The sequence below is a fragment of the Lactuca virosa genome, chromosome 8 (assembly GCF_052849685.1).
Source record: "Lactuca virosa cultivar CGN04683 chromosome 8, Lactuca_virosa_CGN04683_v6, whole genome shotgun sequence".
NCBI lineage: Eukaryota > Viridiplantae > Streptophyta > Magnoliopsida > Asterales > Asteraceae > Lactuca > Lactuca virosa.
In genome coordinates, this window is record NC_136433.1 from 118,939,808 (window position 1) to 118,957,696 (window position 17,889).

The 17,889-nt window shown below is 38.2% G+C and overlaps 1 protein-coding gene across 1 annotated transcript; it reads left to right on the top strand.

Annotated features, from left to right (window-relative positions):
• Positions 1–3,098: 3,098 nt before the first annotated feature.
• LOC145130781 (uncharacterized) lies at positions 3,099–4,019 on the top strand. Its single transcript, XM_079065551.1, has one exon. It carries the CDS (start codon positions 3,099–3,101, stop codon positions 4,017–4,019), a length of 921 nt encoding a protein of 306 aa, XP_078921677.1.
• Positions 4,020–17,889: the final 13,870 nt, after the last annotated feature.

A 17,889-nucleotide genomic window follows, 5' to 3' on the forward strand; every position in this document is an offset into this window, starting at 1 on the left:
ACCATTCGTGTAATTTACACTAATATTTTTTTAACCAAATTTGCAATGTCATGTCACAATAAATCAATGCCATATGTAATTTGTTTTTCACAGCTTGAAAGACTTGCAAACATCATTTTTTGTTTAATAAGGTCATCCGTTATACCCACCACTAACCACTATAGTGGTGGGTGCCACATCATCACCACATTCAACCACTTAACCTATAGGATACCCACCACTATATTCTTCTTATATTTTTATTTTTAAATTAAAAAATATATATTTTTTAATTAATTAAAATGTAGAGAGAGGTAGAGAGAGATAGAGAGACATGGAGAGAGAAAAAAATTTATTAGATGTTGTTGTCTGTACTCCCCACCACATTTGACCACGAATTTTTCCACCTCTAGCCACCACTAAGGGTATGAGGCGGTGTTCACATTTTTTGTTTGTGGCCACATAGACCACGAACATGTTCGTTATGAGTATACCATCAGGCCTAACATATAAGTTCTTTTTTTATAATTTTCTTTTTGGTTGTTCAGACATGATTAACGGATCAATTTTTATTAATTTCATCGTCAATTTTTTGTGGTTCTTCTTTTTCCATACCGATCTTTCAAAGTTGTGTATTTTTTTTTATGTCGTCCACAGAGTGTGTAAATCTTCATTAAGATAAACTAAATATAATATTCATTATTATTTTATTATTTTCAATTTAGAATAAAATATTATTCTAATTATAATATTTATATTTATATTAATTTATTCTTGAGTAATTATTAATTTTGATTATTTAAAATATATGTCAATAAATATAAAGTAGTTGTTGGTATGACGGTGGGGACTATTTTTGAAAAACAAATGATATTGCATTGATGTAACATGTTTGAAAGATGAGTAACATTTCACTAATATGGATTTCCTTATAGTTTAACATCTTAGTACAACATCATTATTACTGCTCCAAAATGAATGTTTGTTTTGTGTTACTTAGGTTTGAGGGAGCAGAAGAGAGAGGAGAGAGACTCTTCAATAAGTTATCGAGTTGGCTCGCCGAACTCATCATACGGAGCTTGAGGGGCAATATTTGTTGAGCTGACTCAGCTGCTATCAAACCATTATCGTGTCCATTTCATGTAGCCTTATTGATTCGAGTTGCTGCTCCTCGAATCACACATTCACAATAAAATTGATCAACAAACCATTAGCAATGACCAGTCTCAGTTAAGTCCCATGGCAAAGGACGTCTTTTAATTTTTATAGTCAGTCTTTGTTTTTCCTAATTTTGTTAGTAAAATAGTTATAAACATATTTAAAAGAAAAGATTTTTGGAGTCAATAAGATTGTCAAATGTGGAAATTAAATGAAAAAACAACAATTTGGAGTATATATATTCATCCAATATATCTTGTAGCCGAAATTGACAAAACAAGGTACATATATTAGGTTTGTGTGAAGAAGACCGAAAAAAAAATTTAGATGTTCTATATAAAATAACGTAGTATTCTTTGAACGTAGACTCAATAAAAAGGTAGGTACATGTAGTTTACAACCATCACATAATCCAAGTTGATCATAACATTCCAAAATAAGAATCAAAATAGGATACGTGATGATCAACAACAAGTTGAAACTTGAAACCAGACAACATATGCTTTAAGTTGCGCATATCACATACTTCAAACAAAAAAGACAACATATGCTTTAAGTTGTGCATATCACATACTTCAAACCAAAAGTAGAAAATGAAATATAGTCCAAAATCATGAGAAATTGGCAAAATAATAAGACAAAACTACACAAATGGTTATGTAGTATGTCGAAAATTGTCACTTTAATCCAAAAATATTTGGACTAGCACCAGAGGCCCAAAATTTTCATTTTGTTACAAGTTTGGTCAATTTGTTTTGATTTTTTTTAAATGCCGATTTTGCCCTTTGTATTTTCTTTTTTTATTACAAAAATCAAAAATGAAAAAGAAAAAGAAAATACTCTCTCTCTCTCTCTCTCTCTCTCTCTCCCCAACAAATTCAAAACACTTTATGAACAACACTTGCTGCAACCATTATCTGCCATCACCACTACTTGTCGGCCACAAGACTCTGTCACCACCACCACCGTTGGCCACCAATCTCTCCCACCAACACCATCGTCATCTACGAATCTTTGCCGAAAAAATAATAACGCCGCGACTACCATCTTCGTCGGTCACCACCACCACCACCTCCAGTTTTTTGGATCGCAAGAACACAAACATATTTTTCCAGATCAAACCTTACTTTAATTAAACATTCATTCTAAATAAACACCAAAACAAATCAAACCTCACTTTAATTAACATTAACCTCCAAAAACCCATTTAAATTCAAATCGAATTAATCAAAACCAACTTTCAAGAACAATAGAATGAAACAGCATCAATACAAGCACCAACAAGATTTATGCAACCTCCCTCCTCCGATAACCGGTATGCCTGCCAGTTGTGACGCTCCCACAGTGACAACCCAAACCCAAAAAACTTTTCTGGGTGCTCCACATTTGACAACCATTTAACTGGAATATAAATTCGATCACCGGAAAGCCTTCGACATGCCTACTTACGAAAGCATCTTCGGATGACAGTTGGCTACAGCACCGAAGGCTCTCGCATCTCAACTTCAAGGACATCAACAAACTTGTACTTAATGGTCTTGTCCGAGGACTCCCTCTTCTGAAGTTTGAGAAGGAACATCTATGCGCTGCATGCGAACTAGGAAAGCAAAGTCGCAAAAGTCACTCGACTATTGTGAACACCAAAGTAATCGAGCCGCTAGAACTTTTACACATTGATCTTTGTGGCCCATCTTCCATCGAGAGCATTGGTGGTAATAAGTATATTCTAGTGATAGTTGATGATTTTTCTAGATTCACTTGGGTTTATTTTCTTAGACATAAATCAGATGCAACTACGAGACTTAAGGACTTTATCAAGCAGATCGAGCTCAAATTGCGAAAGCCCGTTCAGAACATACGCAGTGATAACAGTTTAAAATTCAAAAACCAAGTGTTTGAAGATTTCTTGACTGAAAGAGGAGTCTCTCTCAACTTCTCTGCTCCTTACACTCCTCAGCAGAATGGTGTCATTGAAAGACGAAATCGATCCCTCTGTGAAGCTGCAAGGACAATGTTATCATTTGCGAACCTTCCACTATATTTTGTGGGTTGACGCTATCGAAAATGCCTGTTTCACTCAGAATCGTTGTCTAATCAATAAGAGATTTCTTCTCACTCCTTATGAGATTCTAAATAAACGAAAACCTAACGTTAAGTTCTTTCATGTCTTTGGTTCCAGTTGCTTCATATTTAATTCAAAAGAACAACGGAACAAATTCGATGTAAAGACTGATGAAGGAATCTTTCGAGGGTACTCTCTTACTTCTAAGGCATATAGGGTGCTGAACAAGAAATCCAAAAGGATTGAAGAAACCTATTATGTTACGTTTGACGATAACTATCTCAAAAAGTATCAGAAGACTGATTGTCGAGCTGAGGAAATCTTTTCTTCAACAAATCCGATGACGATTCGTCTTTCAAATCTTTATGAGGAATTCATGAACTTGTTTCATGAGCCCGAAAAGGTTATTTATTCTGAATCAAATTCCTCAGATAATGAGGAAGATGAATTGCAGAAAATCATTGATGATGCTGCCAAAGATCTTGGAAATGAACCACTTACTCTGAAAGGTTCTGATATTATGAAGGACTCTGAAATTCCACCTTCACCACAAGCTACTAATGCACCTGTTCAGGGGGAAGGTTCTACTTCAACCTCCACATCCGATTCACCTATTCAGAGGGAGAATTCAAATCCCGAAGTCACCAATGACATTTTGATCCAGGAAGAAAATCCAATTCTGAATGTAGGGTCACATGCAAATTTCCAGGGGGGGAATGAGATTGAAAATAATGACTCTGACGTTCAATCGGAATTTGAAGACGTGAATGCAAAATTGGATCCTACATATGATCCGAACTACCCCCCATTGGCGAAATAGACCAAGGATCATCCTAAATCTCAAGTTATCGGAGCAACAACTTCTGGAGTTCTCACTAGAGCTGTCACATCCATAAATTTCATGCCAATTTAAAACTTTTTCAAGTATCCAAAAACCATTAGTTATTACAAAATGTTTTCAAAATAGCTTCATATCAGAGTATCCCAGAAATCAAAATCATAAAATGTGAGGAGGTGCATGATCAAGCCTTCGCCTTCCCACGATCATCTGAAGTACCTGAAACAAAATCAACAACTGTAAGCCCGAAGCTTAGTGAGTTCCCCCAAAATACCAACGCCATATAAACCAGAACAATATTATAACAAACAACATACATATAGAGTCTACAGTATGACTGGACCGCCCTCACCGGGCCTTCAGTCTATCTGGCCCACTCTCAGAGTCTTCAATATGAATGGACCGCCCTCATCGGGCCTTCAGTCTATCTGGACCACTCTCAGAACCTTCAGCATGTCTGGTCCGCCCTGCCGGGCCTCCAGCCTGTTTGGACCGTCCTCCGGGCCTTCGGCCTGACTGCTACACCCCGATGGGCCTTCAGTCTATCCGGGCCGCCCTGGGTATGTTGGCCTAGAGCACAAAGCAGGACCGCCTCAACCCACCCGCAACCACACAATCAACACATAAATAGCATACGCTAGCTAGCATGTGCAGACAGTCATACAGATCTACATATCACTAATCATAGCATCATCCTATATACCAGGATACTGATCTAACAGATCACTAAACATAACATCATCCTATAACCAGGATACAGATCTAACAGATCACTAACATAGCATCATCCTATAACCAGGATACAATCCAAAAAGGGTCGGCCTTGGTGCCTTAGACCCTGTTGATATAGTGAGAAGAACTCACCTCACAAGTAGTGATGAATCAAGAAGATCAAACTTCAACTCTCAGCTCCGATCTCTACTGCCTACAACCAACATGTGACTTACTTCATTAAAACCTCGAATTACCAAAATACCCTTAAAGTCAAACTTGGTCAAAGTCAACAGTCAACAGTCAAGGTCAACAGCCCATGTTGACCCAACTCGTGGAGTGCATCTCGCAACTCATCGAGTTCATTCAGCATCTAGAAAGCGGGAAAAGCTAGATACAACTCGCCGAGTTACTAAAGTAACTCGTCGAGTTCTTCATCATCCATAAAGCGGAAAAACCCTCTTCAACTCGTCGAGTTGGCTAAGCAACTCGTCGATTTTTCATGTCTTAACGTATTCAGCCCTTTCCAGTCGAATCCAAGGCCCCAAACTACAGATCTAGCCCCTTAGGACTGAGATACCACGTAAAGTTGCTAACTTTACCAACTTTACGTCCATGCATGGCATCAAAGGGGTTAAAACACTCATATGAAACTTAATAAGGGGTTTAGGGATGGAGGGTGGCCAAAGCTTGATAAAGCTTGAATCTTTAGGCCCAAGGAGGCCTAAAGGTGTCCAGACCTGAAGTCATAACTTCAAATCATGCTCAATTCTGAAAATGGTTCCCAAAATGGGCTAAAATGCACTAAACTTCCATGGGAGAAGATCTAAGAAACAAGAGGTGAAGGTAAAGAATTTTTACCTCCAAATGGTTGCTACCACAGTGTAGATGTCGGATCTACAACCTCCTCCTTCGGCTATGCACTAATCTCTTCAAGCTTCTTCAAGAAATGTACTAAATAACACTCTTTAAGCTCACAAACACTCAAGAAAGTAATAAAGCACAACTAGGGTTTCTCTCTGGGAGATAAGGTGGTTAGGGAGGCTGGTGAGGGGACTTAAGGTCCTTTAAATAGGGTGCAAACCCTAAAAATTAGGGTTTTCATGCACAGACTCAACTCGTCGAGTTGGGGTCCTCCAACTCGTCGAGTAGGTTCCATAATCCATGCGGCTTTATTAGTTTCTACACGACAAGTTGGGGCCTCCAACTCGTCGAGTAGGTCTTATGTGATGTACAAAAATCCTTAAAATCTCATACCTGGGAGTCGGGATGTTACAAGAGCTCAACAAAAAGCGAATCAAACTGGATTATTTTCAAAAATGGAATTTTGCATGTTTAATTCGTTCATCTCCAAAATTGAGCAAAAACTGTAAAGATTGCTCTTGATCATTCGGATTGGGTGCAAGCAATGCAGGAAGAGCTTAATGAGTTTGAGCGCAACAAGGTATGGAGATTGATTCGAACTCCAAAGGATGCATCTGTGGTCGGATTAAAATGTGTATTTACTAATAAGCTTGAAAAGGAAGCCAACGTAATTCGGAACAAAGTACGGTTGATTGTGAAAGGATATTGCCAATAGGAAGGCATAGACTATGAAGAAACATTCGCACCGGTTGCATGGCTGGAATCTGTTCGGATTTTCCTTGCCTATGCAGCGCACAAAAATTTCAAAGTCTATCAAATGGACGTCAAATGTGCGTTTCTGAAAGGTGAATTAGAAGAGACAGTCTACGTGGAACAACCACCAGGTTTCGTGAATGAGACATATCCAAATCATTGCTACATTTTGGATAAGGATGTGTATGGCTTAAAACAAGCACCACGTACATGGTATGAAACCCTTACTCGTTTTTTAAAGCAATCTAAGTTTAAGCAAGGCTCGGTCGACCCAACGTTCTTTCGCAAGAAAGATGGTGACCATCTAAGGATTGTCCAAATTTATGTTGATGATATCATTTTTGAATCTACTAATCCTAGTTTAACAGTTGAATTCCGAAAATTGATGGAAACTAAATTTGAGATGAACTCAATGGGTCTTACTAACTTTTTCCTTGGTTTAAATATTAGACAGAGTTCGGAGGGCATTTTCATCAACCAGGAAGCCTACACAAAATTCTTGCTTGCGAAATTGGGAATGGTGGGAGATTCAAAGGTCAAGGTTCCTATGACATTCGGAACGAAGCTTACACCATCCTTGGACAAACCAGCAACGGATATGACTCTTTATCGACAAATGATCGGGTCTTTAATGTACCTAACAACTAGTCGTCCAGATATCATGTTTTATGTTTGCTATTGTGTCAGGTTTCAGGCGGATCCACGAGAACCACATATGACTGCTGTAAAGAACATCTTCTGATACCTAAAATGAACATCCTCTCTCGGAATCTGGTACCCTTCAAACTCAGGATTCTTTGTGCAAGCGTTCTCTGATGCTGATCTTGGTGGATGCGGTCTGGATCGAAAAAGTACAACTGGAGGATGTCAATTTCTAGATGGCAAACTAGTCAGTTGACAATCCAAGAAACAAACATGTGTCTCCTTGTCCACCGCTGAAGCTGAGTATATAGCAGCTGCATCTTGTACCTCACAAGTGATGTGGATTCAAAGTCGGCTTAGATATTACGGAATAAATATGAAGAGGATCCCCTTATACTGTGATTCAGAAAGTGCTATTCGCATTTGCCACAACCTAGTGCAACATTCCAAGAAAAAACATATAGCACTGAGGTATCATTTCATAAAGGATCACGTAGAAGATGGCAATGTTGAAATTCACTTTGAGAGATCCTCTGATCAACTGACAGATATCTTTACAAAAGCCTTACTTGAACTAACCTTTAATTGAATTCTACAAGGCTTAGGAATGATAGAAGCAGATTCTGTACCAAAAACTGCATAGTAAAGAAAAACAAAGTTCTTATTCTGAACTACTCCGAGCCATCGGAATGCCTCGTAATTTATTGTTCTTGTTCTGAACCACTCCGAGCCCTCAGAACGATTCGGAATCCACTGTTCATCAAGCGATTCGGAAGATCTTGTATCCTTTGTATATTATGTGTTCTCCGATTGATTTCGAGCCTTCAGAACAATTCGGAAACCACTATTCACTTGAGTTTTTGGATTTTATTTTCTTAATATATATATATATATATATATATATATATATATATATATATATAAATCACAAAAATATTTTTTTTATTTCCGTTTTATTCCTTTTCAGAAAAATCCAAAATCACAAAAATATTTTCTTTATTTCTGTTTTATTCTTTTTTCAGAAAAATCCAAAATAACAAAAATATTTTTCTTTATTTTTTTTTTGGAAAGGGAACTTCCCTAACGAGGGTTTCTGGGCCAGCTTTCGCGCACCGATTAATCCCCCGCTGCAAACATGAGGCTTTGCTTCATGCCTTGGAGTCACTGCAGGCGATCCTCCATGGCCACAAAGGCTGAGTGGTGCCAGGATTTGAACATGGGTCAATAGGTTATCCACCATATCTTCCACATGCCTTACCAATTCACCACAACCCAAGTTTTAGTACTTCTTTGAGAATGCGTTTTTGATTCAGGTACAATTTCTAGGTTTTGAAATTCAGAATGATGGGGAAGGTATGAAATTCCGAATCTTTGTACTAGCTAAGTGTCCCTAGAAGCATGTTGTTGCATGTTGCCCAAAGCCTCTGAGACTCTATGTTTGAAGCCTTAATGAATCGATAACACCAGTCGTTCTTCCCAAATAAGCTGTAAATTCACATAAGTCATTAATCTACCTTACTCTTCTCACAATGATTTAAGAGTTGACTGCTTAGTCATTCGTTTCTAGCAGAGCTACACCTTCTTTGGAACCATCTTACTATTTCTCCATCACATTCGCTTTCACAATTATAACCCTTGAGACTTTCAGAAATTACCACTGAGGTTTATGGTTACACAACTTTTATGTTTATGATCTTAAAATCGTTATCACCACGATTTTAGTGAAACCCAAAATCCGAAACCTCTTTCCGAATTGACGGTGAACAATTAAACCGTTCTAGATTTTCACCATGGAATTAACGATAATGACATTTTGGTTGGTACCTTATACGGAATAAAATCTCATTTTTATTTTTTGCGTGGTCTTTATGAAAAGCTCTCGACCCAAGACTTTTCTTCCCAAAAAAGATCCTTTTTTCTTTGAGATTTTCAAATTTTATCTTGTTACTCTAAATATATCCAAAGCATACTTGTTATTATGGCTACACTGGTCAGACAAGTACTTCTTCCGACTTGCGAACTTATGTTGAGTTTCGAAATTTGGATGAAGCTAAAGCCACCCTTTAAATCCTAATGAAAAGATGCCTTTCACTATTTCCTAATAAATAGATGATCGTAACTCAACGGGATGTCACACAAGCACTTCCGAATCTCTATTGATTTAGAAGGAAGAGATCGTTACCCGGGATCCATCTGCTTTTATGTCCACTTTGACATCACAGATTCCCACATATATATTTTGATTTATTTCTTTATCTTTGGCACACTCTTGCATGAAAATCTTTATGATTTTTCAACAGTCTGGTCTCACAATTCCGAATAGTTACTTTCTGCTCCGAACACAGGTTATGGTGATTGGTGATTCATTCCGAACGATCGTAAAAGAAAAGGCGGTGCAATGAAGATAAAGTTTCAAAAAGGCGCGTTCTTTTCAAAAACCATGACATCACGTACGTTAGTTACGCCGCCTGACATCATCCAGTTGTCATGATTTTACAGGCACAATTTACGGGATATTGAAACGTCCACAGGGAATTTCTCTCTCTACTCACACCGTATAAAAGGGTAATCGAAGCTTGATTTCCTTCACCACTTTCAAAGATTTCAAAATCTCTCAAGCGAAAAACCCTCTTCTCTCCCTGTACTGTTCATCATCTTCTCCATCTGTTTCCATGGCCGCTTCATCTGAAACTCCTTTTGTTGCTGAACAAAATGCTTCCTCAGTCATGTTGAACATCAATCCAAACCAAAACCTGAATTTGGATCTCGATTCTTCCAAGTACGCTGATTCTCTCAAACCAATGATCGAGTTCCTGCGTTACTCTCCGTTGGCTCAAACCCTAACAATAGCTGAAAGTGTACCTTTGGTCCATCTGTCCAAGGCATTCTCCACTGCCAACTACAACCAATGTGAAGTTGTGATTACCTTTGAAGTCGACTCCAACAAAACCTCCATCTCCAAGGCCCGATTCTGCAGGATGCTAGGGTTTTCTTCATCAGAGGTTCTTGTTGATCCTGAATCGATTTCTTCATCTGCAATACTCAAGATGTTCTATCAAATGGGGTATCCTGGCAATATCTCTCTCCTGTCGAAGTTCAAGAAGCCTGATCTTCCTCCTATGTGGAATGGGCTTTTCACTTTTTTATTTAAGAGCTTCTCAGAACGTGTTACTGGATCAGACAACGCCGGCAAGCTATTTTGCATAATCATATATGGTCTTTACTCTGGAATTAACCTTGATTACGGTTCTATCCTATGGGCTCAACTGGTTCAAAGCACCCTCTCGACTTCAAGGCACTCAGAGATTTCCTACGCTCGCTTCTGGTCAATCAATATTAAGCGCATAATTGTTCGTCTTCAGCTTAAGGTACCAGATGACTCTGTGATTTTTGCGATTCCAATCTTCCATACTCCAACTTTATTGTGTCCGATCCTACCAAGTTCGACTTTGTTGGATCCATTCCGGAAGCTATGCTCCTCAATGTTCCTGTAGACAATGTGCTTATCTATGAGTATCGGAAAAGCCTGCCTCATGTCCTCGTCCTATGCCTGAAGATTTGTGAAAGACATTTGAGGAGGGTAATAAGCCCAAAAGGGGAGGAAAGTGAAAATAAAAAACAGGACCTTCCGAACCTGTTCAGACTCCAAAAAACAAGATTAAGAAGGCTGCTTGCAAACCAAGATCTCCTTCTCCTGTGGCTCAAGACGATTCAGATTCTCATGCTGTTTCGGAGATTCGGAGGACTGAAAAAGTTAAGAAGGAAGTTGAAGGTACAGCTGCGACTTCGCAACCTTTGGTCTCGGAACCAATTCCTACTTCGTCCAATCCGAAGGTATCTTCTCCAATCTCAACTTTTGTTCCTTTAACAGATGGTTTCTTTCACGTTCCTTCTCCGATCACTACTTTTATACCAATCTCTACACCAATTACCATTGCTCCTTTCCTGAGTGTGTATGTTGGTGTCTCTCAACCAAAGATTTCAGTTGCTCAAACCACTCATCTCTATACAGATTCCACTACAACAACAACAACCGCAACCATAGGTTCACCTCAAGTGACTGGCAACGTATCTGATACGGGGGCAGATACTTTTGGTGTCACAATCGGTCCAAGTTCCTCCACGGTATCGCCATTAAGGGATGATGATCCAGATATTATCTTTGGTGATGATCAAGATGATTTTTAGGATTTCCATTACAGCCCATTCATTGTTCATCAAACTAGTGATGACGACGAAGCCCCCATGACGAAAGGGCGGTTTAAGGTTCTTAATGAAAAGTTGGATACTTTGCTTGAGTCTTCCAAATCTTCTTCCAATAGTGAGTATTCTCTTGAGTCTCATAAAGCCCTAATCGAGACGTTAACGAAGGAGCATGCCAAGAATCTTACTAACTCCAACAAATCCGTTGAAATTTTCAAGAAAACAGTTCGAGAAGCGACCGAAAAAGTCGAAAAACTACTTACTGATGTTACAAAATTTATGGAAGAATTATGGACCTCTTCAGATCGAAATGCTGAAGCTGCAAACAAAGCTATAGCAGGTCTCGGAACCACTCTTCAACTTGAAATGGAAGCTCTTTCTAAGGTTCGTTCCGCCATCAAGGTTGACAACGCTGAGATGAGTGCTTCGATAGTGTCCAAGATTGAGAAGCTATAGGAGGATCGTGCTACTGAAAACTTAATTATGGACAAACTGGCTCAGAAAACCGAAAAAAGTTAAGGTTCTCTCCTTTAAATTGTACTCTGCAACCATGCATTTAGATTCCCTCGAATCTGAGAAGGCTGTCTCCCAAGCTGAATTTCGGACATCAATCAGTATCTGCAAAGATTGATGGAAACTCGTGATTCGACTCTCACCATTTCTGTCCGACAGCATCTTTCTGAAAAGCTCAAACCCGTGTTCACATTACTTAAACAATTAGAGGGTGTTTTGGGAAGCAGTGTTATTCTAAAACAAGAGGGAGAGCAGGTTACTCAAGAAAATATTCAGAAGGATCCATCCCAACCAAAGCAAAAATCTGATGAGCAACATGAACAGAAACCAAAAGTTGAGCAGAAAGGTAATGAAGCTTCTGCGTCAAAAGACAAAGGAAAACTCATTGATGATGATGAAGAAGAAGAAAATTTATCCGAAGGGTCAAAACTCAAAAGAAAGAAACACGATAAAGAACTTGATGAGATTATGCGTGTGAATCAAGAAGCTAAAGCTCGTGATGAGCAGGCCGCTCTTGAAACTCAGAAGACTCTCTTTCCTCCTTGGTCGATGGAAAGGATTCTGAATGAAGCTATTGAAAATCCAAGCACTCACTAGCTGGAACCAGCTATCTCATTTGAGCTGGAGAACACTTCGGAATCTCAACTTGATTTGCCGATCACTCCGAAGGCATTTCCGTTCAGAAGTTTTGAAAAGATTGAGAAAGCTCCGGTTACGGATTATGATGTCAATCACATTCTTTTCTCATTTTATGTCAAGTATGTAAGGCCACAATACCAGACATGGAGTTCAAAGAAGATAGCCGCAATAAAGGTCTTCAGACCTGTTGAGACTGAAGACTTCATTAACGTTCGGTTCAAAGCACTCTGAGGGTCAAGAAATTCGGTATTTGAGTTTACACTTGCTGACTTGCCATGCTTAAATCCATATGATTGGATTTCCTTGTTCTCGCTTTTATCTAAAGATGAACAAAAATATGAACTGATCTTGGCTCATCTAAAGAGAAGGCTAGTCTTCTACATTCAGGAGTTTGGCAAAATGGATGTGGAGATAGCAGCGGTTTTGAGAAAGAAGCCGGTTCTGAAATCCAAAAATGAATCGAAGGATCTTACCAAGATGAAGTTGGGGAAAATCCAAAAGGATAACTGGAGTGTGGCGTTTCAAAAACGATAAGGTGAAAAAGTTCAGAAGTGTTTGTTCTTCCTGTTGGATAAGCATTTGTATTAAACTTCGTGTCTAAACCATATTTTGGAGATAACTGAAGTGTGTAAAGCGAATGAAGCTTCGGATAAGAAATGCTTCTTGGATATGTTGAAGTTGTACATTGTTGTTCGTAACACTCTTGTTGGACTAATGCCGAAACTGTTCAAAGTTTAGAAACGCCAATTGCAGTGAAGGATTTCCTTTCTTTATTTGACACAAAGGGGGAGATTGTTGGGTCATTTAATGTGTTGTGTCAAATTTACTATGTATGTAATTAGTCTTTATTATTAACAGATTGGGCTTGTCCATCTGTCATTATGATGCTAGGGTTAGACTAGAAATAGTGCATGCATGTATCGTTCTAGGGTGAATCGATTAGTATTTCCCTATATTGTCTTTACAGAAAAGTTCTTGTTGAACTCTTCTAAGGCATTGATCATAAAGCATTCGGAACATATTCGATCATTGTGATTATTGTTTTGATTCACTTTACAGTTACTGAATCTATCGATCTATAAGTTATTGTTTCATCACTCCTCACACCTCTCAATCGATTTCTCTCTGAAATTCTTGGCATTTAGCCCATTTTTCTTCATTTCCGCTCTGCGGCGAATCCCTGCGACGCCCCTGAGTACTCATCCAAGTAATATCCTTTGAGTAGAAGATCATGTGTCGATATTCTTCCCGCTTAGGTCCCGGTTCTCATCTATTGTGCTCTGTAAGCGAGCTACAGTTACTCTGCTTCCATGTAAGTTTATAATCATAGTTATAAGTTGTTATTAGGAACTTATAAGTAAGATTTATCAATGATTCCAAGTCATTATGTTGATTGATATACTTATGGGAGTAATGCCTAGGTTGGATTAGTGAGGTGTTTAAAGTGGGATTCCAAATAGTATACTCTGTATACCAAACAGACCCTACCTCCGGTATGATCCTACCAAGTTATTCCTTTTTTAGATCTTGAAGTAGACTTTAGGATTATTGAGGAATCTAAACCCTTAGGGTAATTGACTAACACTTAGTGTTATGTACATTTAGGTCTTTTAGAAAAGGTGTAAGGCGAAGCTCTGCCCGATTCACCAATCACCAGACACTTTTTCAGGTGAGTGCGTAGTTTCTATCGAGCTCATAATCTAAAATAAAAGTATTATTTATATGATATATTAAAAGATTGACTGTATTATCTATGCTATATGCTATTGGTAGAAATAGGATAATACTATTGAATTAGAAAGTGTATTGGGAATCGAATTGCCTTTAGTTATAAGTCTTGCCTTAGGTTAAGACTAAGACTTTTAAAGGATACTTAGTTGGAATTAAGTTAGATATCGATTAAGTCTCATGACTGGGGTAGGGTGTGTGAGATCAGAGCGGAGTGTTTCTCCTCTTTCTTGGATGACCAGAAATGGTGGGTCTAGTCCAGATAATTGGCAAGTATGTCTGGGTCATCGACCAGAGTAGATGACAACACTTGACTATTCTAGGAAGTCTAGTGAATTACGTTGCTAGCATGGACTTATAACCCATGTACGTAGATAAATTATGATATCATATTTATCAAATCTCTGAACATTGGTTGCCTTATATGACTTACATTGGCCAAGGACACTCCTAGCTGTGTAGTCAAACAGTTTCTCAAACGATTTCATCAGGTTGGATGATTTCTCCCGATAATCGTTGCATTTAGGATATGTGAATATCAGTTGGCTTTGGTAGTTGTTCTCATGTCATATTTTAAATAAATTATTTGATAACATTGTTTGCAGGAATAATATAAATTATTATGGGCTTGAAAACCCTACGTATCTCACTAGGTTTTCCCAAACATGACTCAATCATCTTTATGCATCGCAGGTATGGGATCCAAGGATGCTATAGTCTAGTTAGGATGTTGAGTGGATATGAACGATGACATCCTCAAGGTTTTTAATAAAATGAAATAACTTTTGTTATCTCAAAATATTTTGTTTAACTGGGAATTTCTGCATCTCGATTTTTTAAAGCGTAAAGAAAAATGTTTTAATTGGTTCTGAAAAATAGGGGATATCACAGTATTGGTTCTGTATAATCTTGAACCGTTGGTTTTAGAGTAGTACCATTTTGTTGGTCTATCAGGTGGTTGTGCATTTGAACCAAAATGGGAGTTTAGATATGACGTGAGGTTTTTGTTCGTCCTTTGTTATGCTCGTGGGAGAGGTGAGTTAGTGGTGACTTTTTATGAAGTCAAGTGTGCATCTGAGGTCTTTTGGGCGTGAATTACCGGATCTAAGATTGATTTAGTTGTTATGGTCGGGATGTTTCAAGTGCTCGCTCCAGTATAAGATAACAATGTTCTGAGTCGAAAGGGACTAGGGGATGGGTATATCAGGAGGATGATCGTTAGCTTGTGAGTGTGATTTTTGAGGTTCCATACAAATGGGTTTCCGGTCTTGCAAAGTTTAACGTTTGTGTTGGATAGTGGTTGCGGTGTAGAATTCCTAGCCTTGAGTGTTTTCACAAGGAAATTGAATGAACTGTAGGTGGTGAGAAAGGCAATGGTTGTGTGTTATGTAAGTTCAGATGGTTGGTTTTTAAATGACGACGTTATCTAGGTTCCGAGTGACCTCAGGAACCCCTTTTGTGTGATGCGTCGAATTACAATCAATTAGTGAAGTCATGAGGGTTTGCGTTAGGGTGGTATTTTGTATATTAACTGAGATGGATTTTGAGAAGAAATTTAATTCAAGTGGGGGCGAGAATTGTAACATTCGATTTTCAGAAATGCTTAAGTTTTAAGGTTTTGACGAATGCGTTGCACGACCTTGGGCTGGTCGCAATGCTATACTTTAATGAATGTCGCGACGAGGTAGATCTTCCTTATAAGGCGACCTTGCTGAGTTGAGAAACCCAAATTCTCAGCCTTTAGACCCTATATAAATGCACTAACTTTTACGGTTTGCGTCATTTGGCACCCTCCATCCTCATAATTCTTCCCTTACCCTAACCCTAGATCACTTGTGTGTAATTGAATGTGTTTTATTTGTCTTGGTGAAGAAGAAAGGAGAGAGTGATCATTCTTGGTGCAAGGAGTGTTTTTACCTTGAAAATCAGGTTTTTGGACTTGGGTAAGTTATAAATGATGGGTTTCGAGCTATACATCATTCCTATGGTGTACATGCAAACCCAAATAGCTTTTGGATCTAGTTTGTCTAATGAACATGCAATCGAATATCCAAAGCTATAAACCCTAGATCTATCATATAAGAACTGAAATAAAGGTTTAGTAATTACCTTTGATTGTTATATAGTAATAACAATCAATTCCTTGCTTTGATTGGCTTCAGAAAGCTTAGTGCCTCAAGTGTTGCACCTTTAATGGAGTCACAAACACCACTAAGCAATTGGATGAAGGAGAGAAGAGAGAGAAGGCACCAAAAATGGCTGGAAACCCTAATCCAAGTGTTAGCCATGTTTTTGGTTCCCAAGGGTTCCTTATATACTTAGGCTATTAGGGTTATCCAACAAGGAAACCCTAATTTGACTGCTTAAGCCCTAAGCAGCCCATGGGCCCCTTCTGGAACATGCCTTGGACGATTTCTAATGGGCTTCCCCATAGAATTCGTCCAACCTAATATTCCAAGGTGATCCATAGCCCAATTGCAATTATCCTATAATTACAATTCCAGTCCCCTAAGTTTAATTAATCTCTTTTAGTCACAAAATTAATTCTTAATTAATTCTTGACTAATATTAATTAAACAATATGATTTCTCCTTTAATATATTATTCTTATAATATATTAATAAATCATAATTAAACCTTTCTCTCCTTAATTCATCCTACATATTGCTATGGTGAAGGCAACCCAAAATGACCATGCTCATAATCGGGTCAAGTACATACCAAAATAGTTATGGACTTCGACACTAATCCAACAGTCTCCCACTTGGATAAGTCTAATAACTATTTTGCATAACTTCAGAACCTGATCAGCAATCGTAGCTTTCAAAAGCCGCTGTCAACTCTGATCTTATCAGATACGCGTGTCCTTTAGATAAGGGATCATATATTCCTCCATTCTACAAGATATCGTACAGACATGAGACATGGATTTAAATCATTATGTCTGTCTATGTATTGTTTCCCGACATCTGATTTATGACGACTGACAACAGACTACAATTGAACACATCAACTTAGTCCCGGCTTGGCCAAGCGCTTAGGGTGTCATCACTAAATCATCGAGGGGCCCACAAATATCGCTTTTATCCCACTTTGGGTAAAAGGAATGGATAAACTTCGACTCAAATGCTTGCTTGGACCTACTAATCGGATCACACACAACAATAAGTTTTATAACACCAAGTTACTAGTGCGTTTACTTATCATCAATGTGCAACCGATCAGCAAGTAACAACTCACACGTCTTGGTTTCAAGAATATACAATATTATCGTCTCACAATCACTCGTGATAAAAACCATGAAATGATTCAAGTGAGCGTGGGTTTAATCCAATACTCTAATCTTATTAAAGCACTCATGAGCTCTGCAGCAAACTTGTGCTATGTCTAAACACTTAGACAATCTACAGACAGATTCATGACAATCTTCCTTCATACCTACTTCCAACGTATGACCGACTGTGGAGGTTTGAATAACCCAGTTATTCTGGAAGTCAAAACATGCAAAGTGAAACGCAATAATAATATTAATCCTATATGGCCCCAAAAACTTTTGAGCGTAAATAAAAACACTTTTATTTAAACACCATATTGATTACTCATTATTCATTGCTTACTGTTTCAGAAAATCAACTTATTACTCGAATTATAACCACAATTGTCCCATGCTCCAAGCATGCACACTTTGGTTTCCTATGGTCCATACTTTGTGAAATAGATCAATTGAAAAACTTTTCCAATGAAACTCATTTCACAATCCCCAATCCTTATTATTAGTATAAGAATACCAAATTCTTGC